Below are 26,839 nucleotides of genomic sequence, written 5' to 3'. Positions count from 1 at the left end.
CGCTGGAGCAATCAGTACCTCCCCAGCCTGGCTCGCAGTGACAAGTGTCAGGAGAAACACACCTTCCGTGCACACACTCCTCTGTGCAGAGCGCTGGTAAGAAGAAAAACACACAGTGTTGTAAACGTATTAAGTGGCTGGTAAACATACACTAAACGATGCCTTAGAGAGCAATACTTTGTTTAAAAACATTAAAAAAGCAAATACGCAAAAAAGAATTACTTGCAAGATTTAATTAATACTAAGTGACCAAAATGAAATATAGGTCTCTTGACAGCGATAAACTCATTTGTCACTTCAGCTCTTTGTAATGAAAAACTCTTAACACCAGAAACTACTTTGGTTAGCAGTTTTGCTTCATAATAAAGTTTTTACCAAACTGACACTTATTATTATTACATTACAGAATATCAGCTGCTTCTATCGCACTCAAGTTGCTGCTGTTCATAAAATAAAACGGAGCTGAGTTTTGAATGTATGTCGAGATCCGAAATGGATTTGTAAAATATAGCTCAAGGAAAAGAAATTATTTCGCTGCATGATGCAGTAGCTCTAAGTGCAATCTTGTCTTTTCAAGGTCACCCAGTTTTCCATACCTGCCGTGCTCTATAGGTTATTTGTCCACAGGAGGACTCTTGAAAGTTCAACGCCCTCAAGGCTCAAACTATGGAAACCTTGGTTTTACTGTCACTGTGCAGCTGACTGGAGATACACACAGGAGGATCTCCTTCTCCACGAGCAGGAACAGCTCATGGCTTTGAGACTTCTCCTCCTGTGCTGTCTCACTGTCTGATTCACTTTCCAGTGTATGCTGATATGCCCATCACACACAAAAAATCTTAGGTAATAATGAATGTAACTACTTTAAAGGCTGAACTTTACTGCTTACTACCTGATTTCTATTTTATCATTTAGGACATTGCCAAAAACTCAGTGTGTGATTCACACTGCATGGTTAAGTTGGAATATATCATTTCCATCTAGACAAACATGTATGAGTTATTAACGAATGGCAATGAGGCCACTACATTATAATGTATGATTTATACACATTATATATCCATGCACCACATATACAGTATATATCATATATAACCTATGTTTGTATATCCTGTGTTTTTATATCAGATGGGAAATGCGGGTATTGTGCTTACTTAACCAAGAACTGGCTGAAGCTGGACTACAGAAGACCAATTCCAAGAGAAAAATTAATTCATCCCTGCCTAAAACAGGGCCAACAAAGCTGATTTGGGAAGTAGCTTTGTGCTGCTGTACTGAAAACCAGGCTGAACTATCCAATTCATTTTAAATCAGCCAGCAAACCTTAAAGTCACACTGTGCCTGCACCGTGAACATCCTCTCAGTTCTCAGATATTTCATGGACCAAACATTTTCCACCAATCTCTTGTACATTTAACAATTCCTGCAATATATGACATTCCCTTTGGGCCATCAGACTGGATCACATCTGGAATCCACACTCAGGCTGGCATCAAAGTTGATGGAAACATTTTGCTGTCCAGTCTGTGTTTGGGACATTGCTATTCACAATGTACTGAGATCCAACTTCAAATCCCAAGTGAACTTGGAATAATCCTATGGGATAAATCTTGCTGCTTTTTATCCATCAAATCACACGTGATCAGCAATTAGAATGTTGCCTCATTAAAACACCTGCAAGATCTTTCTAGATTATTCATTTCCTTTCTAGGTTGGCTGCACATCAAAAGTGCAATTTATTCCAATTTCATATCTTGTGTTTAGACAGTCTTGCAGGGGGCATGAAATATTGATAGCTAATTCTCTCGTCACTAATTGTCCTAATCTTTTGTGCATTTATTTCACTTGAGTTAGGGTTTCTGAAGACAGGGAGGCATCCTAGACTACAGCTGTAAGATGATATTCAAGACAGAGTATTAGATAAATAGGATTTTCCAATAAAGAAATACATGCCTTCATGTGACCATTTTAAAAAGGCTGGTTATCTATGACCAACAGTCCACGTACAGAACAGCCACAAACTTATAGTTTGTTATTAAATTACAGTGTATAAAGATACACGAAATGGTGGGATAGGAATACTTTGAAAATTCTGCAATTCTTCAGCTCTGAAGAATTCAAAATTCTTCAGTTATCTACGAACACGATTCTCACTGCTGTAACTCCTACACATTACTCTTCTAAGAGGTATGGAAAGAAGTACGGTAAAAAAGACTTAGCCATCCAAATATATCACACCTTAACCACGTTAACACAAATGTGAAATAAGAATGACTAATTAAGCTAATGGAGTTTACTTAATCACTTGTTTATGGACAGAAGTGCTGTCTTCCATAGCAGTGCTCCAGTCTCCAGGGAACGGCGCTATGTGAGACCTACAAGCAAGACTCAAGACAATATTTCTCATTCTGAAGCAGTCCATGAAATGCAAAGTACAAAAAAGTATTCTAGAGAACTGTGTCTTTGGTTTTAGGTGTTTTGAAGTCCCGCGTCGCTGAAGCTTACGAAGTTTAATGAGCAATTAAAGAGTCAAGAAAGGTAAAGACACTCCTTGAAATGTGGGCTCTCTCATCTCTGGTTCATTAACTTGCTGACCAAGCAGCTATGAGTTCACTGGTATATAGTCATTTACAGCTGTGAAATCACACATATGTGGGGGTCACAGAAATCCCCCCTTTTTAAGAGGGGAAGCTTTGATAGAAGCCCTTTTATTGAAAGAGGCAAATAATCAGACTCCTGCACTGTCTGATTCCAATCAGGCCCATAAAGGTCACGGCAGGGTACAACTCTGAAGTTTACCAGAGCAAATAAAATTTTGAATTTCCCCTATAAAAGGGAAGTCTTGCCTCGCTCTAATCTTTTGAGTTTAAATTAATTTTTCATTCTATTAACATTCAACATAATAGGATACAATGGTCCCCAAGGCATTCTTCATAATATACTTTGTACAGTGGTTTGCAAATGATCTTACTAGTTAATGGAACTATAAAAATCACTTGCACATAAAGGTCAAGAAAAATAAAGATAACTATAAACTCTCAGACACTGTCCTGTTCAATACTCAGCTAAAGGTCCCTGGAGTAAAGAAAACTTGGACTAATGCAAGGAATAGAATTCCTCCCAGTATAACAGCCCGAGCAGTTCAACCTTTGGAATTTCGGACTTTTTCTGTCTGCGTTTTCCCTTGACCAATTCTCTTGAACAACCCAGCCCCTCATTGATCAGTTTACTATTAGCATTCTTGGCATGAGTTTAAGATCAGTTTGTAGTTTGATTCAGCCTGGTAATAAAATGACCTACATCAAAGGCCTGCCAAAATGCCATCTTTGTAGCAATGCGTTCAGCATGAGTTATGTGGCCATATTCAAGGTCACACAGCAACTGCTCCTTATCATGGAATAAAGTCAACAAGAAGGTTCTGTAACAATTCATTTGATCCTTATCACTTACTTTATAATTACAAACAGTGCCTTTTTTAACATATAAGGTCTGTCCTCAGGGAAATAGACCTGAAGATTAAACTCTTTTCACACCTGAAATGACTGCATAGATTTCTCTTACACTAGCATTTACGTTTTAATTGTTGCCCTGAATTTGAATTTAGGTATATTACATGGGTTGTCTATGTCTCCTATCTACAAAGGCATGGAATAGCCAGGATGTTGTTATTGAGGAGTACAACTGCTAACTGGAGCAGACTCTTCTGCCTGAAGACGACTTTCACTGCGCAGTCAGGTCAAGTGAGTGGCACCACAGTTGGTTTCTCCCAGACAAACCCAGCCACAATCCAGGGATCCAGAGCTGCTCTGTCTTTCTTGTGCTGCATTTCTCTGTATGGACCCAAAATATGTCTTTGCAGGGTTTAACCCTGCTGTACCACGCTGGTTTATACGCACTGTTATACCCTGCTCATCACTACATCATCAACTCACTGACTACTTGTACTCCATTAACATAACTAACCCCTGCCACAACTACCTTCTCAGCCTCTTTCCTAGAGGTGAAAGTGCATTCAGAGAAGAGTTTCATTCTAGGATAAGTAGCATGGAGCGAGTTAGCTTGGGAAAGTTCTGTTAGCTTGGCCAAAAATATAACCTGTGTATTTATTTCACAAAAGGCAGTCAAAAAAATGTGTCTTGAGCTTGCGATGAAATGTGGTAACATTGCAGTGGTCCTTTGAAACTGGAGGACTTCACAGCCACTGACTCAGCAAGCTCCATCTCCCACTTCAGGTGGTGGCACTTCATTGTGCCAGAGAAGCAAAACACCTTCAAAACAAAGACCAGTGTAATTACAAAGTCTAAAGAAACCCAGAGCAGAAAGCAGGAACTGCACTCACTCACAGCAGCGTGTGCTGCTGAAGAGATGTCTCCTGGGGTGTTCTGTAGGAGCTAGAGGTTCCCAGGCTCTGTGGGCTTTCTGCCCAGGGACTGTAGTGCAGCCAGGAGGTGACAGACAGCATAAATAACTGCAGATACATTATAATAATGGAAAACATTGCTAAATGAAGATACAGATGCTACTGTATGAGAGCACAGACACACTGAGAAATTCAGACACTCTTCTGGATCTACACAGAATGAACCGATCTCTTCTGACTGCACACACAGCAGAAGGACACTGCCCCATGACTGCAACTTCTTCAAAACAGTCTTCTTTTCTCTGCCCTACAGCACGCGCTCTCTGCCAGTATTTCTTCACTATACACTGATCTCACCCGAACTCTGACCAATTTTGTTTATTTGCTGTGAACCAAAACTGGACCTGCATTTTTTCTGTATATTGCTGATGCTTTAACTTCAGGTCACCTAACCAGTTTGCCCCATGCTTTATAGCTTTTGGACTACACAAAGTAGAAACCTAGTGGAAAAATTATGTTTTCCTTCACTATTTAACATGTGTCCCCGGAATAATTTGGGCTATTTTAGCATATTCTTCCAGTCCCTCGTGCCAGTTTTAGGGGAAAGAATAACTTTGTCAGGTGAAATAGCAGTTATCTCCCGGCCAGTGGTTTCAGATAATGCAGAGAGGTCAAAGAAGATGAAGAAAAAAAAGATGAAAAAGACACTTGCCCCTTATCCATTAGGAATTTATTCACTCGCGGCCACTCTGGTGTTTTCATCTTAATGTACTGGCCTGCATCCAGGTTGTGCTGAGTCTACAATATTAGCTTCATTAGATAAGCCTGTAGTCAGCTTTTGGCTAGATCCTCCTCGAATGTGCTCAGAAAAGGGAGCTTTGGCAGTAGAAGAAAGATGGCTACAGCTAATGCATCGAGGGAGGTTTTCCTCATTCTTAGACTACTGCTTATTTGTGGAACGGAAGATTCCCCCTCTAAATCACTGACTTTCTGTCAGGAATCATGCTGATGAGATGGTTTCCTGGATAATTGTTTCAATGAAGTGGGATAATAGTTCTCTGTATTACTTAATGTCTATTTCTGTGGCCATCACTCAGGATACATCCATTAATTTATCACCTTGGTTAGCACTTTAATGCAGGGTTTAGCAGCTTTAGTAGATGAAGGTATGAAGAGATCTCAAAGTTTGCTCAGCCTTTGAGGAATTTATTGTTTCAGTGTGTGGCAACCCTTATTTTTCATCTCTCTCTTGGTATCTGATGAAAGTCCTAATAAAAAAATACAAAACCAAAGAGATCAATATGAGCAAAGGGAAAATGAGATTGATGCAGATCCTATACCAGCAACGGGTCACAAGATCAACTCCTTCTCCTGTAGGTGCAATTCCATCACATTTTTTGGCAGATTTGGAATTAGAGACTGTAGAGGCCTGGGCCATAGAAATGCTGTAACTGCCTCAGTTGGCCAAAGCAGGGCAAAGAACAAAGAGGGCAGTCAAGATTTGGGTGAGGGTACGTGACGGGAGGCAAGCAACATTTAGCGCTTGGGAAAAGAAACCTGGCAGTGAAGCAAGAAGACAAAAGAAAGCACTGAACACAGCAAAACAGACTGGAGATGGAGAAATATTAACCAATCATATATTAGCTTAGCAGGCATGAACAGCACGTGCAAGATTCATGCAGCCAATCAGGAGTCAGATAATCGTGTATGCAGCCAATTAGGAGTCAGATAATCATGTATGCAGCCAATTAGGAGTCAGATAATCATGTATGCAGCCAATTAGGAGTCAGATAGACCCGTGCACAGAGAGCTGGAAATATATAAGAATCATGCTTTGTATGTAATAAATTGGCTATCAGAGCATCATACTGGTGTGCTGTAGTCTGTTCCTTGGACCCCAACATCGACTATGCATCTATGCAATCAGAACAGAATCAATGGTCTTTCTTGACATGGGGAGTCTCTGACCACGGCCTTAGTGAGATATTGATCTGTTCAAGATAGCTGCAAGGTTGTGCAATCCTCAGTCCTGACACCCTGCCAAAGCTTAGGGAGCAGCCTATGCCACAGCTGACTTGCGAATGTCTGAAGTAGAAGAACCGAGGAGATACATTTTGAGGATTTTGTTTTCTCCTGGGAGCAGAACCTGACATATGTCAGTGTCACCATTGACAAAATATCAGGAAATCCCTCTGTGAATCTGCTAGGAGGTGAAGATTCGTTAAGAAGCATAAAACCTACGATGGTTTCAGCTCAGATTTCTATTACCAGATAAATGGCAGTGTGGGGCTCCGATGACTCATGAGAAGGTGAACACGGGGCCTCCCACACTCCTGTCATGGCTGAGTGTCCCCCGCAGATGACACGGGCTGGTGTACAGGTCCTGCAATAATTCCAGTCAGACCTCAGTGTTTCAGACTCTCAGATCCCTCACAGGAGGAATGCTCACAGTTTACTGATTACTGGAGGATCTGGCACTGTTGAGAACCTAATTTAGTCCCTGTTGCAATCTACTGCCTGTTGTAGGTCTTACTCTAGGGAGAGGTTAAGGAAGTAAATTGTGCTGGAGAAAGGTCAAGGCAGAGAAAAGACCGTCACTTCTTCTAAGTGCCCACAGAAAAGCAAGACTCGTGGATCACTTTTTGGAATTGCAGCTTGGTTGGTCCTGAGGAAAAGCTGAGCTGGAGCAGCACATCCCTGAGACAAGAATGGCATCGCATCAGTGACCATAAAACAGTGCTAGTTAAAGTAATAGAGGAGAAGGTTAGGGCCCTGCAAAAGGAGAGGTCGATGGGAGTCACACATTTAACAGACTCTCTGTGTCATTTTGATGCTCCATTGGCTTCATCTGCTCTGGTAGAGAGAGGGAATAGGAGATAGTACTTACCATTTAATAATGTCTGAACGAGAGCTGAAAAGCTGCCTCCTTGTAGCAGCAAATGTCAGAAGAGCAGAACTGGGGTCAGGAAGCTGAGCCGTTTTGTATCTCTGGCTGTGTGAGTAACAGGAGAGCTCTGCAGTCCTTCAAAGCACAGAAAGGGGACTGTGGGAAGGCACTGCAGGACTCTGAGCACTGAAGTGCATCTGCCCTGCAAAGTGGACAGGTTATGAGTAGATAAAGTCCCTACCAAGCTCTGGCAAGAGGAATGTGTGCCAAGGCGTGAGGGAGTTGAGTTTAAGAACCTAGGCAAATTCTGCAATGAAGACAAAGCTTCTGTCCAATGACTGATTTCAACAGATTCATGACTAAGGTCACACGCAAAGGGAAGACCTCAGACCAAGGTCAGGGATGACAGTCCACACACAGATGTCTCTTGCTCATCCCCAGTGCTCCATAGGAATCAGGAGATGCAAGCACCTGGGCTTGTTCTGTCAGAGGAAGAGAGAAATCCCCCCTTCAAGTTACACTCCCAAATCACCTACCATTTCTAGGGCTCAGTGTTTCTCACTGCCATCACAGAAAGTGAACCTGAGCCCATGGAGAACTCTTTGGAGATCAGCTAAATACTGATAATTGTTGATCGTTCAAGGCCTTCAACTGCTTTTATGCATTTTCTGCCATTGCTTCCACGAGAAATAGTCATTGCATTCTACCATGTTGAGAGGAAAGACGCCGGGATCAATTCTGCTGATCAATGTTCTAATACAATATTATTCTGTGGGATAATTTTCAGCATTTAACTTTTTCTGGTAAATGATTTTCCATTGCCTAACTGCAGGGTTCAAAACAATCATTATCACTAGTTCAGACCGTTAATGAGGTTAGGAGAGAGCCTGAATCAGCAGAGCAGAATCTATGACCCTGGAAAGCTTTTCCCCTCCTGTGCCCTCTGTCTACTCCTTCCATTTTGGTAAATTGACCAACTCTTTCCAGCAATTTGTAGAAAATACATTTCCACTAGTTAATTTTCTACTGGAATTTGGTTCATCCAACCAGCAAACTTAATGATAATTTGTCTGCAAATTGAGTTTTATATTGCACTTTTAGAAAGAGCACTGTGATGTTTTTCTAAGTAATGTAGAAATATTAACATCTACTCTTAGGCGTTGTCTTTCATTCTCTCTGTATACAACCTAGGAGACCTCACTCCACCAAAAGTAAATGCAGTCAAACAGTGTGTGCTGGCAGGAGGTTCCAGGTTTTCTGAGGACAGAAGAGGGAAGAAGTCATTTTTCTGTGCTAAAACCAGTGGAAGAATTCCCCAACCACTCTGTTTTTAACCTTAGGGGAGTATTTTCTGTGGCCCGAGGGAATGAAATTCTTGATAGGCTGGGGAATAGAGGAGAAGCTCGTACCTAACTTAGATCCTTGGCTCCTTCAGCTTTCCTTACAAAGTCAGAAATTAACTAAAAGTGCTAAATCAGAAATAAACAAACATTTCCATCATAAAAAGACCGTAGGAACACAGAGAGGCCTAGAGCCAAGGAATATGATAACTAAATGAAACTCATCGGTTGTGGGATGGCACTTCTAGCTGAGCAAATCTGAGTGAAATTTTGCTAGTATATTACTACTGCCTTGCTTCTCTACCTCTGCTTTCTTACTATGACTGGATCACTCAAATAGACCAAGAATTTATGGGTTCCAGTGCTGGCTGAGTACCTGTTTAAGCAGTGATAGAAGCAACACATAGGATAATGTCAAAGAAAATGAGCTATTATCAAACCCAGCATTTATAACAAGGGCAAGATTCTCAGAGGTGCTACAACAGACAGCGAGAGACATGTGAGCAGGACTTTGGCCTTAACAGTCTAGCACCATAACCAAGGCATCTTGCCTTGTTCTCTGGAAATCACCTCAAAATTACAGTATTTGCATATTTTGCTACAGGTTACCCACTCAGGGCACTAAGTGAATTTCTTCGTGTTCAAATTTCATCATATTACAGCTCCCATTAAATGCTGATTTTCGGTTCTGGTAGCATGGCCACATGTGTGTAGTTCCCTGATTACTGACTTGTCCTGAATTGTGGGGCTCACGCCAAGAAAATGCTATTTTCTGTCAGTACATGACAGAACGCAAATGGTCAGTAAATGACCAGCTCCACTGGTGACTGATTCTCATAGGCAGTGAGTACGTGCAAGAGTGTGTAAGAGTGAGGATGGGCGCACCAAAAATGTTGTTCCTAAACGATCAGAAGTAGATAGACCAAGACATCTGGGCTGCACGATACTTCTAGATATCTTTGCTGAGCAATGTAACGCTTAATAGAACTAAATTACACCAATTCCCTAGATAAATATTAGTCCTATAGCACATTGAATAAACTATTGATTTTTCAAACAAAACCTTTCTTCATTTTCATTCCGAATTTCATCGAGACTATCTATAAAAAATCCTTTTCTTTGTTTCTAACCAAAACAGGATAAATATGGACAAATTTCTAAAAGCAAAGCTGTCACGGAGGCCAGGCTATTGGATGACACGGGCCCTAGAGGGCCAACACATTTTAGATTTCATTTCAGATCGAGCCACGTACTGCAAATGAAGGTGACCCTGATGAAATCAAGGACAGAAGCATAGTCTGTTTGAAGATCGTGTTAGTGTATAAATTACACTAACTTCACTGTGGATGGAATATTTAAACACAGACATTTTTCTCACATTTCGAAAGGAACCATAGCAATGTGTTTCAGAGCAACTTACCGAAAAGAACTGCAAGAAAGACCCCAGGAAACAAACGATTGTAAAATTATGTGGGCTGTTTCTCATCTCAAGCCACTAGTTTAAACTTTCTGTAGCCAACTCTAGATTGCAGGAGGTCAGCTACGTTAGGATCAAGTCCAATTTCTTAGTAATGTCAAAACATCTAGAAACACGGTAAAACGTACTTTCCAATTCCTGCGATTCACACTGTTGCCTGAAAATACAAGATGGGAGCTGGAAATACCTACACCGTCAGAAGCTACTGGAGATGTCTACACTTTACTATAAAGTAAATGTTACATAGCATTTGCATAAACAAAACTATTACACAGTATTGGCTGGAGAAAAATAATATTGGATACTTTCAATAACATTTTTTCAAGAAATTGTATTTAAAGGGTAGATTTTCCTAAAACAGGACACCTGTGCATGTAGATGTAGTGATAGCAGAACCCGAGGTATGTCCCAGTGACTTATTTCACCAGAGGTCCTACATGCACTACACCTCTGTAACCAAAAGCCTCTTTTGTTGCTTCCTGTACTGACTGCCAGGTTTAATTTCTTTACAAGTATGCCTATAATGTGTTTCATACACAGCTTCTTTATTTTAATCAGAAAAAAAATCTCTTTATTTGACTCAATTTACATACTTAACTTGTAAGCTTTTTCAAGCAAGGCTGTCTTTTAGTGGTTCTGCACATTTATAACTGTAATGCCCAGGAATCCAAGTAAATCACAGTATTCAGAAAGGAAAAATCTTTCCGAAAAGAAAGCAAGCTTTGGGATTAAATAGATTGAAAATATCTCTTGACTTACTGCATCAGAGAAAGCGAGGTTTGGAAAAGTGAATACCTATGCTAGAAATACTGCACTTAAGATAAATTATTCAAAAGTGTTTTGTGATTAAATCTGCAATGGACTGAAGTTTCATGAAGCCTTAAAAATACCTTTCTTAAAGTGAAAAGCATGTGCAACAACACCCAAACACGAAGAGGAATGCTATAATCCTGTAACAGAAAGAAAAGAGGATGTCTGTGTAAGCAGTCAGAGAAAATCTGGTTCTAGAGGAAGCATCCATGGGTGGTTAGAAGAGCCCTGCCTCTGATGAGCCTTTTTGATATCTGATTGATACTCTTACACTGCACTAGAGTATGAAGTGTTAACAGATGCTTTTCAAGCTGTCAGCAGACATCATCTTCTTCCTTCACCGAGAACAATTAGGGAACCAAAAATGCACACCAATTTGCCAAATGACCACTTCAAACCTAAAATGGCCAGCTATGTGCACTTTGGGCACCTTTAATTCACTTCCACTAGCTGTTTCACTTTGTCAGACTGTTTTTTGGGTTCTGTCCTATGAAGAATTTGTGCCATTTTGCTTCACTATCACCCACTTCACTGCAGTAACCCATGCAAATGTCTCAGGAAGGTGCTTTGCTTTATAAAGCTACTGAAAGAATCAGTGTATCCATATGGGAGCACAACTCGATCTGCACATCAGTGTTACTTTAACAGCAACAGGTGACATTTATTATCACTGAGGTGTTAACACTGCTCAGAAAATGTGTATTTCCATGGTTCTCAGCCAAGCTGATGGGAACTGTAGCTTTCAACACCTTTGAAAGCCAGGCTCCTGATGCACAAGTATGGTTTCAATAGGAGGAACCTACTTTTTTCCTAAAGTCACACAGTGCTCTTCTGCACAATTTGGCATCTTACTGTTTTTTACACTTTGCTCTAAATGATTTATGCTTCAGAGTTGTAAGTATATTTTTTTAATTTTACCATATGTAATCACTTTCTACTAATTTCGAAGACTTGTTTCATAACAGAGCACTCTCTGTTTGCATTAAGCTATGGAGCAGCTGGCCTGTTTTTATAGGCTACCCCATATTCAGCAGAAAAGTGGTTTCAAAAGCAATTGGAATAATGTAACTTCATCCTAGCATGAGACACGGAAGACAAAGCTGATTGGGAGTGAGGAGAACTACAACCTCTCTAAACTCCCACTGAGTAAATGCACTCCCATGTAGTACCCAGCATTTGAGAAACCAGCATCAATAAACACAAGTGTTCTGGTATAGCATTTCATACAGCAGGCTCACGTGGAATTCCTAGTGCAAATATCATAGGTATTTTTAAGAGGGAATGGCTAAAAGAAAGCAGTAATTACAGACACACATTCCAAAAGTTCACATTATGCAGAGGAAGATGCTGAAAGCAGTGTACTTAAGCCTAACATGCAGCTCTTGGGCCAAATTCAGGCTGCCAAGTACTTCCAGCCAGTCTCATTCCTGTGATAGAGGAGATGGGGAACAGCTGAACTGTAAGTAAAAGCACGCAGGTAGCCAAATGCCTCCTCTTGCCTGCACAGGTTGACATATTTAGGGCATCTGCGGCTGCTGCTATAAATGGCTGAGAGCAGAGGGTGGCAGGAGCAAGGCCACAAACCTTCAGCCAGCCCGGATGATTGCCAACACTGGCTCATCCCTCTCAAAGTTCTGAAGTGAGTGAAAAATATTGAGTGATTCACACCAGCTTTCAAAGTAGTCCCCTGTCATTACTGAAACAAAGAGGCAGAAAGACCCCAAAAATCCATAAGGATTCATGAGGATCATACTGATGAGCATGTTTTACTAACTACAGTATGGCTGTGTGTACTGGGGCTGGCTGGGATGGAGTTAATTTTCTTCACAGCAGCTTGGATGGTGCAGTGTCTTATATTTGTGCCCAGAACAATGCTGCTGATGCTAACATTTTAGCTACTGCTGAACAGTGTTTGCACAGCATCAAGGCTTTCTCTGTTTCTCAAACTGCTGCCTATTCCCTAACTCCCAGGGAATAGACCAGGGGTGTGCAAGAAGTTGGGAGGCGACACAACCAGGCAGATGACTCTGACTAACTGAAGTGATCTTCCATGCCTTGTGATGTCGTGCTCAGCAATAAAAAGGGAGAGGAAGGGCTTTTGGGAAATTAGCCGTCTTCTGCTCAGTAACTGGCTGGTATCGATCTACCCATGGGAAGTGGTAAATGATTGCCTTTGCATCGCTTGCTTTGTTTCCCTCTTCTTCCACTTCTATATTGCTTATTAAACATTTTTTTAGTTTGATCCACAAGTTTTCTTTCTTTTACTTTTCCTTTCCTCTTCTCCTATCCCACCAGGGGAAGTGAGAGTGGCTCTGGGGGTCAGTGCACAAGCAGGTACTGGGGTTAACCCACAACACTGGGCTATGCCATTATTGCAGTGATATTGGTTCCTTTTTATTTACAGTTTCAATCTTGTAGGATGCCTAGAACTGAGGAAGAGGGACAACTGGTGCTTACATCTGGCATAGGTTGCAGTAGCTCTTTTTCTTTTGGTCAACAAGGAATCTGTCCCATGTCTGACTGACGGCTTCCCAGACATGTAGAGTTAACGTGTGACAGGCTCCAAAACTGGTCAGAGTAAGGTCATGGCCAGAGGAAAACACAATAGAAAAGAAGTTGAAAAAGATGCTATCTCAGATTTTGTATGTACATCAAAAGCTCTTTTTAAAGGCCATCTAGATTTAGGTGCCTTCTTTTCCTCTCTTTATCTCCCTCCTCTTTTCTACTAGGCTTTAAAACTTCTGCAGAGCACAAGGGAAAGAAATCTATTAAATGGGAGAAGGATGTAAAGGAGTGGTCAAGAAAACTACTTCAATTTTAAACATGCGTTTGCTTTCACACATCTGTCTTTTTTCTGACCCTATTGATTTCAGTAAGTTAACCCAGCTCACCACATGTCTGGACTGCTAATGAACCTCACACTCTTTTGGAGGGACAGGTCTCCTGGAGCTCAGTGCCTTCATCATTCAATACATGGCAAATGTCCTGTAAGTATACATCCTCAAATACAGTTCACTTGTATATGGGATGGACAAGATCTTGTTTTTATAAGTTTATGCAAGTGAGTGGATACCAGCAACACAGGAAAGACTGAGCCATAAAGCTACTGTGGATTAACACCAGTGCCCTTCACACCACTCTAGACCAGAGCAAACCAGCATTAACAACACTGACGTGTATTAAAGCGCTAGGAGGAGGAAGGGTTTTAGAAAGGGAATGGAGACACTGAAGATGATGTGGAAGTGAGGATGAAGTAAATGAAGATGTCCATTCAAACACAGTGAGTCTGTGCTAATTTACAGCAGCTGGGGACCAACTCATCTTTGCTAAAAGTGAGCAAATTAATGGACTAAACTTTGCGTGGCTCTTTCTTTGAATTCAACCATGAACTCGCATCTATGATTATTGTGCCTTTTTTCTGATTCTGCTGAAGCTGCCAGGCGTCCAGGCCATTAGCATGAACACTGTGAGTAGCTCTGGATCCAGTGCCTCCTTCTGTGCCTGCATTCCCAGCACTCTTTTATACTGATTCAACCGAGATTGCCTAAAGCAGCCAGAAAAGCTTTTTTACTGCTACACTAGCAACAGTCTAAATCTTTTTCTAACTATAATGCCTGCATAATTTCTCCTCTGATATTTCTTAAGCCCCTTGAGACATAATATAGCTTCAGCATACGCTCCTTTCTGATTTTCATTCCTCTGTATGAACATTTTGTTTCTCCTCCTTCTACTGCATTTCTTCCCCAAGTCCTCCTCTTATTTCGTTACTACTCCCCACCAGCATCTTTGCAAATCCATCACCATCCAGAAGCTGACTGCAAATATAAAATGATGGATGGGAGATGAGAATTGATTTTTTCACCTTCCCATCTAAAAGGTCTCTCCATTATCTTTAGGCTAAATAGTAACCCAGTGCCTCCATCTATGCCACAAAATGAACTGACCTACTTATGAGGCTGGTCTCCCTCTTCATATACACCTCTCCCTCTTCCTATATCCAACTACTCCCAGGATGCCCAGGATAAATAAGCAAAGGCCTCTACTGTTTGCAGAGCTGTGGCCTGCTCCGCTGTGCCTGTAAAATGGTCTATGAGACCTTGGCAGACATTCTTCATTCCTGTGGAAGTTTCCCCTCAGACGGGAACACAGGACCCATATTCTTCACTGGAGAAAAGATGTATGGAGTCATCTTAAATGCATATAAAGGGAGAAATTTCAAAGCGTCTCCTGCTGTCATTTCAGCTCTATAATTAATAACAGAATGGCCTTCCACACCATTTTCTCGCACTCATACGTTCCAAAGCAGAAAGAGAAAAAGAATGTCCCCTGATACAAGGTATCTATGTACTGCTCTATCACTTCCTTTAATTTATGTTGCATTATTGATGTACAGAATGCCATACTTGAATAATGTAACAGTAAGGCTCTTAGAGAAAGCACTCGCACCGGCTTTAATGTGTGTCTATAAAGATAAGAAAAATATATTTCCTAAGTCCAGCAGTTTTCAAACAATATATTTTCAAGTTACAGGAATGCTCACCATGAGGAATTTAAAATTGAGGTGAGAAGACGGGGGACAACATTTCTTCTAAAATGTTAATGAGCTACTGCCTTATAATGTGAAAATAATCAACAAATCTTGACATACGAACAAACATTATGAATATTCAGGAAGTTTAAGCCGCTGATTCAACATTTCCTAAGAGCGCACAACTTTTGCACTGATCACATAAGCTATTACTTTTCTCCTCATCATAAGTACACTCTACAGTGGTGTCGGTGTGGTACTGTAACATACGCATGGAATCGCAAGTATTGTAATTCACCCAGACGGCAGGGAGCTTTGGCATTGTTACTCCTATGGTACAGATGTTTAACAATCTAGCCATATGGCTCCAATAAGGCAGCCTTTTCAAAGATTACAAAACCTGCACTAGACACGCAGCCTTGGAAACCTGAGTGCAGTCCTGAGGTATGAATGTTCATATTGCTACAGTATAAAGGCATACATCATATTATGAAGTTGGGATGGCTGTTGGAAATGGAGAATATATGAAACAGTACTTAGAATTCTGAAAAGAATCAGGTCTCAAATTTGCATAATTTCACCAAGCCAGCTATTAAAAGAACATTCCTCATTTGTTTTTGAAATTCATTAGAGGTGTCAGACACAGGCTAGCTGAAAAGATGAGTAAATATCTACATGCAAATATAACCATGGCCCTAACCTCTGGCCTGAGTGAACTACCACTTAAGGTGACAAATTCAGATTCAACCAGTGAGACCAAGAATTTCTCTATTAAAAGATTTGTCAAAGTCAAGGAGCCCTGATGCTGGTTGTGGCGACTGTGATGTGGAAAGCTGAATGTTGAGGAACGATCAGAGATCAATAATATCTTGACCAAGAAAGGAAAGAACCATGAAATGGTCAATCTATAACTCTACTGAATTTTGACAGGTTTGAATGACAGATAAATGGCAGCAAATAAGATTGTTAAATCACTAACCCTGTCATTATTACATCCTGTCACATTGCATAGATTTATACATTAGAAAAAGTGTAAGGTATGAGAGTGAAAAAATAAAACAGTTAAAGGCTAAAATATCTCAATCTATGAAGAAAAAGTGAATTCTCAGCTTTATGTTTCATGGTTTTTTTGTCCTCCCAAAAAGTCTGACACAAGTAGATGCTGCTTGTAGTCCCATCTTCCTTTTCTCTGATGCTTGGGTCTCTGACCCTTTGTGACCTGGAAGAAACGTCTCTTTTATATAAATCTGTCGTGCAAGACTAAGATCCAAATGGACAGAGTGAACAAAACATTGGTCTCTCAGACAAAAAAGTGTCCATTTACTGCACAGGAGATCTTTCCACATGACATATTCTTAAAGGGAAGTATTCAATTACCATCCAGTCAAAGGGTAAAAATCACAAAAAGCATGTCATATTCCTTTTCTTTTTCTCTTTTTTTTTTGAGCTGCAAAGTATTCAGAGATGCTTTATCTACCACAGATACTAATCTAGGCAATATAATTTTAAAATATCCTTACGAATACCTTGAAGGGCAGTTGAACCCTGTGGTTGTTTAAAAAGAGATTTTCTGCAGTTTATGCATTCGCTCTGCCGAAAGCTTACCTTAGCATACAAAGTATAGTAAATCATAGTTGCTCTGATTTACTAGCCACACTATGCTGTTTGTTTTCAGGGACAGCTCAGTGAAAAGCAATGTCATGTATAAGAACATTCAGAGAAGGGGAATCATTTTGCAAAACTACCAGAATGGTATCGACCATTTCTGAGACGTCGATGGAAAAAAAATGCAGATGTGCATTTGCAGCATTTCTCAGGTGCTATATTTTGAACACCATTACAAGCCAAAAACACTCCAAGCCCTTTATAGGCATAAAGATGATTTCATACCCAAAAACTGTTTAGCCTAAGAACTAATGAGCTGGCCAGTCCACAATTTAAATTATTCGACCTCGTGCCTGAATTCCACATTTTATGGGGCGGTGGCATATGAAGACCTCAAAAGGGCAAAGAAGACACCAGATAAAGAGGCTCTGGGTCAACCTGATCATTTAGAACTGAGGGTAGATTTTATTAGACCTAATCCACTTAGTAAGTCCCAACAGGAGGACAAAGATAAAAACATATGTCTGATATTCATTTAAAAAATAATAAATGAGAAGGGAAAAGATCAAAACAGTAGCTGAAAGCCTTCACTCCCGCTTTAAAATCCAAGAAACAGTCATTAATAGAGATTTAAACTCAGCCTTCTCTAGTCTAAACATGTCACTGTTAATTACAAAGCTATTTAACTTTTGTAAGAAATAAAGGCTGCTATTAATGAAAGAAGAACCAATTAGCCTTTAATCTACACTCTGGTTTTTAATCAAACTTTCTTTTGATCATCAGACTCACTGCAGGATGCGTTCTCCCCTCCCCATGTTGTAGTGGCTTCCATGATTGCTAATGGAAGAGACGTCAGAGGGCTGGCTGAGCAGGGAGAGCTTCTCTGCAGGGCTGGAGCTTCCTTCCCCTCACGTCAGTAGGGGACAGCTTCAAATCGTGCCATCCTGTGACAGCACAGGCAAAGGGAATGGTTTTGATGTCGCCCAACCTCTCTCTTGTATGAGGTGGCATTAGAGGAGCTGGCACTGAACATGTCTGGAGGAAGGAGGGACAGGAGTACTACACTACCTGCTTGGGAAATTATAAAGTATCATTGGAAAGAAAAGAAAGAAATGGGAAAGGGAAAGGAAAAGGCAACAGCAAGGTGGTGGCACCAGGAATGAAAATGGAATTCATGGCTGACTGCAAAGATTGAGGAATGGGAGAGTTTGCTTGTTGGCACAGGAACGTATTGTGGAAAATAAAACAAAACAACAAAAACTAATGGGACCACAGTTTGACACATTAGAAACAAAAGGGACAATGTGAAAAGGATCGCATTGGCTAAATATTGTTGTGTCTTCAAACTGCTGGTTGCAGGGTCAGAGTTTCAATGAGGTTTTTCGTTTGGTGTTTTTTTGGTTTTGGGTTGTTGGGGTTTTTTTTGCTATGTGACTATTGTGGTATCAAAACAAGACTCAGTACTCAGAATCAATCGTGATGGAAAACTTCTTCCTTTATGTCACTTCTCTCTCAGCTGCACTTCCTGCTCAGATGTCCCAGGAAGGAGAATAGACTGCAAATGCCCCCAAGGCAAGCAGTTTGCATTTATGAAATCTATATAAATATTGAAATATAAGAATCTGACTCTTCCACATATAAACAACAGAAAGAATGTAAGTATCATCTGCACTGTGTCAGACATGAAACTCCTGCTCTGACCAGATACCTGCTGTCTGTTCTGCATTAGCAATACTTGCACGGTGTACGGTGGATGTTAATTTGCCTGGCAGCAGCAGAACTCTTGAGCATTAATATTAACAAAAAACTACTTTTAAATAAATGTTAATACCCTCAAAGAATCAGGAAGTCTGCAGAGATCTCCTGTTGTTGCAACCAGTACGGCAATTGAAAAATAAAAACTAAAAAAACCGATGGACTGCAGAGAGAAAAGTGAAAATAAATACGTGCCAGACAGGATTCTGAGTCACAAAATTCAAGTTGGTAACAAAACCATGTGGGACAACTGCTGAAATGATATTAACACTGGAGAAATTTAAAGGTACATACTTAACATAGGAGGGATTTTAGCAAAGACAATAGGTGACAGCAAACGTTTTTCAGGACTTGAGTAACAGCACTTCACACTTCAAAAGATCAAATTATTACTCTCTCTGTAAAATAAGGCTAATTCTAATGCCTTATCTCAAAGTGCTGCTAATTTTTCACAGTCCAAAGCCCCTTTAAAGTAACTGTTTGGCATAAAAGGTAATTTAAAATGAGATTAGGGTCCATTCGTGTTTTTGAGGTGCTCCTGTATGATATAAGTACAAAACAGGTACTCAGACAAAACCACCAACCGAACTAGATGGAAATAGCACCATGTCAAGATATTTAAAGTTAGATGGATAACTGTATCATTTTCACATTTAAATTATTCCATGGCATGCTAAACCTGTCAATAAAATTTGGATTCTGGCGCTGATCAAATCCTCCTTGTGTTTTTCTTGTGTCATAATCCCACTCTAACAAGACGTAGACAAGAAATCCCCAGCTCCGCTCTCCTTTAGAGCAAAGTGTAGCAACTGCGTTCTGTCTCAGACTATTTAGAAAGCTGCAATGCTGAAAACAGGTGGCATTAATGTACAAGGGATTTCTAATTAACAAAGCTCGGAGGTGTTGCTGAAAGCTCCATTTTGCTTCTTGTCCCCCTCAGACCGACTTAACACACTCCAGAGCTTTTTATTGACTTCTACAGTGCAATTAGGACAAAGTTGTTCTGACATTTGCGAGGCTTTAAAAGGAGCAAAATTATTGACAGGAACCACGTGAAACAACGAGTTTTTAACTATTCCTATCTGGAGTGAGAACTTTCAAAGTTAAGAGGCAGATGCATATACCTGAAATGACCCGAAATGTTCTGTTCTCTGCCGTTTTGGCTGAAATCAGTGGGACCTACATTTTCTGAGCAGGTCTGAAAATCAGCCCTTAGTATTACTACTGCAACACATCTTTAATTTGTTTACAGCTCCTCCAAAAATTACTTTTAACTGTCACATCTGCATCAAAGCTCTGTACATACGTATGCAGTAGTCTCCGCTTTCGTAATATCCAGGGCAGCACTGGGATCTTCGCCGGTACATAGTTCTCAGTCCTCTTCGATACGCTGTTTTATAACTTATTCTAAATTGCAAGACAGAAAGCCATTTGACAATATTGCAAATCAATGCCTACCGTCGGAATTATATTTGTGTTAAATTATAGGAAGGATAGCATTCAATAATTATTTTAAAATGCATGAAAGCTTTTGATATTAAAAGCCGCAATAAAAAAGAATCAATACTTGTTTCGAAACTTGAAATATAACTCGTGTTATAAACACAGTACTCGTGACAGTCAATCACCGCAGCCCTTCCTAGGACTGCTATCTCAAAACATTTCCCCAGTCATAAAGCAAGGGCAAGGAGTTTCTTCAAGAATAAATGATTCATTTCTGCATATCGGCAAGGTCAGCCATCATCAATGGAATAAACAAAGCCTTCTATGGAGGCCACTGTGTCAGCGCTACAAGAGAAATAAACACAACGGAAACTGCTCTCGACGACACAAAATGTGGAGTTAACCCCAAGTGGTTTCTTCCTACTCGCCAACCCTTCCAAGGCATTAATGCATTGCAAAACGACAGCACAGTCCCAGCTCAGCTTTTAAAGCGTGTTTTCCCCACCACAATATGCAGTCCACAGAAATTAAAAGGTTTTCAGTATTCTGTAGCTTTTTTAGACTTATTCATCGCATTAGCAATGGTAGTGCGTTAGAAAAGGAATATTTAACAGAGAATATTTAACAGTGAACACTTCAAAACTGCTTTGTTCATGTTAGTTTATCTGAAATTACCTGAACTGAACAAAATCAGTACCAGTTGGTAAAAGCTTTCCTTCAGTCCTAGAAATGGACCCATCCTCATTTTACCTGATTTTCAAGACAGATTTGGGTGCGCTATTTCAAATATGGATCCATTTAGGTAACTCTCACTAACCCTCAAGTGCCTGATTCTTCAAGATTTAGGATCTATAGGGACTTCCTGCTGTAATCCTGGACATGCACCGATCACTTGGAGAGGACATTTGGTCCTGTTTGGTCATGAAATAAGCACTTCCAAACACACAGCGGGGTGAATGGCAATGCCCACCCCTGCATGGCCCCAGAAGAGACTGACTACCAAAATTTCATGCAAAAATCTCTCTACTTCAATCAATGCCTTAGAATGCCAAACAACCCGGCTGTTGTACTAAAACACATCTTTCTGGACACATCTGTATTAGAGCACCACGAAAATTTGGAGAAATAAAAGGTATGTGAGCAGATAAAAAGGCAAAATGAATTAAAATACGTGGGGATCAGCTCTTACCTGTGTCTGGTGCACTTGAACCAGTTCAGTATGTCAGTACATCTCGTATAATAGATCTGATCAAAAGGATGAGCGTAGGATTCCTGTACTGTCACAGCGTAGCTGCGAGTAGAGAAAGAAAGAGAGTGAAAGATCATTTGTTGCAACATGAAAAGCTTCAGTTCCCTCTGTATGCTACTCATCTAAATCCAGTATGAAAAATAACTAAATCAATAATCCTAGCGACTTTGGGCATTATCAGAAACCAGAAAAGGGCTTCCTTCAACGACAGTTCTTCCGAAACGTTTTGGAAATACTTTGGCTATCAAACTGAATTAGGCACAGAGATTTCGGTCTGAGTAACAAACCATTCCCTTCTGGAAAAGAAACAAATGTTACCAAAATTCATGGTAGTTTCAAAGGTAGAAAGGGCATTTGGTTAACTTTGCAAATTTTAAAAGAGGAAAGCACCACGTTTTTAAAATGTCCCAGCTGCCTTCCTGCCTAGGACTGGTAATTTTTCCTAATAAAAGCTCATATTAACCTAGCACTGCTGCATTTTGCCAGTACAATGGGATCCTCACACTTCATTTGATGATGAAGCAGCATCATTACTTCAAATACTGCCTGCACCAATCAAACAGGATCATTTGTAAAAGGTTGAAGAGTATTTATTTTGCTGCTGTACAAATTTAAGCCTTTTAATTTGTAGCAGAAATAACCTCAGAACTAAATTAAAACTGTAACATGAGTTAATGGGTAGCTAGATTTGGAATACTTTGACATATGCTTAGGATGGGATTACTTCCCTTTATACAAATGAAAGGAATAAACAAAAACAGGGCAAATTCATTAGAAACCACAGTGCTCAAACAGTACTAAGAATTCAGCAGTTTCTTTCCCCAAACACTATTTATTCACCCAACAAGTACTATATTAATGACTATGATTATATTTAAAGTGTCCAGGCCTCCCATGTGATATAGGAACACAAATCTCATTGATTTGTTAGTCTCAGTCATTTCTGAACGTTGTATTACCCTACAGTAACTGTGTGCACTGCTTGAGAGACTCATAATCTTGAATTCTGATCTGGAAACAAGCTCTAATTCATCACATCTACAATATCTCTGGAGAATGATACAGAAATCATTCCAGGCAGGGTCAAGATGCAGGAATTAGATCCCCCATGTCATTCGTTATATTGATCGTCGTAATCATCCAAGTGATTTCCTTCTCGTCAATGGGACTGCTGATGTGATTAAGCCCTGTGAGGTTGCACCCGTAAGGGAATACCAAAATATTTGCTTGGAGAGTCTGAGTGGCTTGAAATCGAAGACTGGACCTATTACTGCCCTGCCTGTCGTGCCCCTTCTAGACAAGTCAGGATTCTGCTGGGTGTTGCTTTTGCCCTTTATCACAATTTGCTGGGCTTGACAATAACGTTTTTATTCTACTAATGCCGAAATATAAAATATTTACATTGCTCATTATTACTGTAAAACTGTAACACTCACAAATCTTGATTATTCTTTTATGATCTTGTTTGTTATCCAGCAATTGCCCTAACAATCTTTTCCCTTTGATTTATTAACATCTAAGTAACAAAGTCATCTTGGTCAGTACAACCAATCAATTTTGGTATTTAATTTTTGTTTCTCCTTGATTGGGTCTCTAGGTTGCTGACTTTCTTCAGACAAAATCAATATTTTATTCCTGTGCTCTGAATGCACTTCACCTCAACACAGACTGCAAAATCCTACTCCTGCACAGTCTTTGCTTTGCAGCTGCGTTACCCGCAAACAGGTATTTCTCCAATTAAGGCCTCTAAAATCAGAACATAGGGCCATTAAGGTATGATTCCATTTTTGCTCTTGTTAAGGGCTTTATTTTTGCTGAAGTGTACAGTAATCCACATTTGTGTGGAACTGAAGCACAGAGCAGAACTGGAAATGTAGCAAGTTAAACTTCAGAGTGCAGGAACTTTAGCCTCTGCATGAACGTGAACCCTATCAAAGCCAGTGGGTCTCTGTGTACCCCATTGGAACTGACCTGCACAGATCCACTTTTAGGATGAGGACATCGTAACAATAGAGATTAAAAGAATTACCAGGGCCTTTCATTCTCAGCTTTCATGCAGGTACGCTTTGATGCTGACGTGAATTTGGCAGATACAGTCACAAAGTTCAAGACATACAGAGCAAGCCCGCACGTTGCAGCAGGACGGGCTCCAAACTTAGACCAAGTCTCTAATAGTCTTCTTATAACAACCAGAAAGCAAGCGAGACAGAATAAGACCATAATTTCTCTAGGTCTTTCTGTGATAGATGAAAATACACCTGTGCAGTCCTCCAGCTGAAACGATGGAGGAGCTTCCCAAAGCACAGCCAAGCAGACAGGTAACAGGGATATGTGGTCTGTAACTTGAGCTTTAGAACCAGTTCTTTGGGATGATCCAAATCCTCAAAAGCATTCAGAAAATGCTATTTCTGCCATGCAAAAATCCATGTTCTTTTGTGAGGCAGGGTGGTGTTTAGCAAATGATGGCTCTTATTTTGCCTTTTAAATGCAAAAATCTGGAACGGTTATTAAAAATCCAAAATTAGCAGGTTATACATTACCTTTCCCAATGACTACAAACATTTGGATCATCTGGGTTTAGGGACAGAGTAGCTTTGAGCAGAAAAGACAGAATAAGCCCTTTTAGAATCCATCTTAACAGCAAAGGTGCCACCATTGTTGTATCTAGACAGAGAAAAGAAAGTAAAGCCATTAAAGACAGTTTTGAATAAAACATCCTTCCAGGCCTTCACATCCTTGCTTTTGTGCAAGTCCAAATACTGTGGAGTTATTTACAAAGTGAAATACTTGAAAAAGCAATCAACTAAACAGTATAAGCTAAGAAAATGTGCCAGTGCTTTCTAAAAGGAATTTATACATTTAATCCTACGAAAACTGACGAATTTGATGATCAAGCTCCCCAAGATATTGATACCCCAATGATTCTTCCAAAGAACACTTCTGATACTGATCGTTTTTCCGGCTGTCTGTACTGACAAAATAAATAACCGAGGTATTAAACCAATCTATTTTCCCATCAACCTATAGGCAAATGGCAGAATACCCCAATACCCCCTTTGATTTATTTAAATGGGTTTTAGATGTGTCGATAGAGTAGGCTAGATCTGAGACATATGCTTATTATACGACTGAAGGAAAATCAATCCACTTTTCAACTCTTAGATGGAGAAATCACTGAGAATGACAGAGGTCAACGTACTGGGTCACATTATGCAGAGCACTACACATGAAATAAAAATATTTGCAATGAAGTTGGAAACAGATTGTATAAAATCCATTAGGTGTGGTCTCTTCATCTTACAGTTCATGTATTAAACTTATATCTACTCATTGCTCACCTGGGGCTTTGAAACCAAAGTCATGGTGTTTGCCTAGAGGGCCCCAAAAATACAAACCAGATAGGAAATACAAAGCTGCTGCATCAGAGGTGTTCACCTGTTAAACATTAAGCCAGTAAAAAATATCTTTTACCATCCATTTCAGGCACTGACATTGCCACATAATCTACCATTCAAATGAAAAGTTCCATGAATTACTCCTGGCAACAAGCTTGCCCTAAAAATAGATTGAGTCTTTAAATGATCACCTAAAAACCGCATGGCTCATTGCCTCACGATCCAGAACAGCAAAGGGATGTTAAGGGGTTTGCCCTGCATGGCACTGAAATACAGCTGCTCAGCAGAAAGAAGTCATCACAAAGCAGAATGAACAGCAGAGGGATGAAGGAACAGCCAGGGAAGCTGATCTGAAATCACCTCCTATTCAAAGCCTTCTTAGCTGCTTCAAGGACACCCATTGCCTTTACTGGCTTCGAAGTCAAGATCCCAGTGGGAGTAATAGCTCATCTTCGAAATTATTCCTAGAGCTCCGCTAAACTCAAAGATAGGTCTAAAGCCATGTAAGTCATATTGATGTTAATTAACATGATTTAATGCTAATGTTCCTCGTGAAATGGATTTAAGTCTATGAGTGACCATTCTCTACCTGCAGGCTATTTCAAGGTCCCATGGCAACAACGCAAAAGCTCACTCTGGAAATTAAAAGGGCTGACGAGAAAAGGACATGAGAGAGAGCTCTGTTTATTGAAAAGATGTTTGCTACACTTGTCCTAAACACTGCCTCTCCATGGAGAAAAAGTGTCTTCAAGGGCTCATGGGACAAAAGTCCTAATGTTCAAAATCTGATAATTTATTTGAGAGTAGAATTGAGCTTTCTTTTAACGTAACAAGTACCAATAGATGTGAACTGCCAGGTAGGCTCAACAAAGTGACAGACAGCACTTTAACAAAAATATCTTCCAAAGATGCCTTTACCATATGACACTACCTGCATTTGAATAATACCAAATTACAGAGGACAAGCTCTGCTGAGCACTGTATTGATAGGCTGCAATTTACTCCCTTTCTTCATTCCCTGCACCTTTGGTACAACACCAAACAAATAAGGCTTGAGGAAAGCCTGCTTCTAATCAACAGAAATGGGCAAAGGAAAAGCAAAGTAACGCTGCTTAAGGAAATACAATCCTTAAGGGAGGGGTTTTTTTAATAAAAACATAGTTCTGTGCTCAGTCTCTTAACTTCTGGAGAACAGCATCAGCCTGAGTTTATCCCTAAATTAATTAGAGGCAGAAAGACAAGCTGACTTCTACCTAAAGAAAGTGAGCCTTTTCGTATTTAACAATTGCAGCCCTACATTTGAATTCTGTAGCTCTCAGCAATCTCAATTTGTTCTATCAGTTTAGTTTTTAAACCAAGCACAGACCAAATCATTATTCATAAGCATTAATAGTGCACAGACTGTTTGTTTACAATGCATCCGAAAGAGGGTCAAAATTGTTTTCTAAACTTTTAATGCTAATGCTATTTTATTATCTGTTTATAAATGAACTGCTTTGTGCAATTAATTCTCTAACTTTGTAAGTCAGCTCGTGTATCAGAAACACCAAACCCTCCAAATACAGCACAACCTCATTCATCTCTAGTGTCTCTTTTCCTAGCACAAATGAAATATTTCACTTGGATCAGTGTTAACAGAAAAGACCTCATACCAAAATGGAATGGTTGCTATTACAAGATTCAGATTAAAACTCTAAAAATAGGAGAACATATATTAAAAATCAACAGGAATCCAGTAATGACATCCAATATGGGGGTTTTTTTCAGCTTTTAATGCTCAGCATAATATATCCTACATTCCTGCATTGCATTTAACATTTGGAACATATTGTTCAAGGGGGCAGCATCAGCCTTTCAAGGGGACAGTGTCTGTAATTTCATGAAAGATACAGCTAAACTATCTGAACATTGCCAGTACCACGCTCCCGAGGACAGGCAGCCTTCTGAGCTTAACAAGAAAATTGATGACACACAGGTCCTCTGTGCAAGC

General features: G+C 40.1%; 1 protein-coding gene across 1 annotated transcript; it reads right to left on the bottom strand.

Annotated features, from left to right (window-relative positions):
- On the bottom strand, nucleotides 1-25,299 carry LOC104546063 (multiple epidermal growth factor-like domains protein 11; the record flags this gene model as incomplete). Its single annotated transcript, XM_010191355.1, has 5 exons — nucleotides 25,260-25,299; nucleotides 23,995-24,118; nucleotides 21,395-21,496; nucleotides 20,069-20,169; nucleotides 1-93 (listed from the first exon to the last, which is right to left on the bottom strand). Coding segments are annotated over exons 1-5 (460 nt in total), but the record flags the coding sequence as incomplete, so codon positions are not given.
- Nucleotides 25,300-26,839: the final 1,540 nt, after the last annotated feature.

The sequence above is a fragment of the Mesitornis unicolor genome, unplaced genomic scaffold, assembly GCF_000695765.1.
Source record: "Mesitornis unicolor isolate BGI_N332 unplaced genomic scaffold, ASM69576v1 scaffold10279, whole genome shotgun sequence".
Taxonomy (NCBI): domain Eukaryota; kingdom Metazoa; phylum Chordata; class Aves; order Mesitornithiformes; family Mesitornithidae; genus Mesitornis; species Mesitornis unicolor.
Note: the sequence above shows the minus strand (reverse complement) of the source record. Positions and strands in the feature narration are given on the sequence as shown.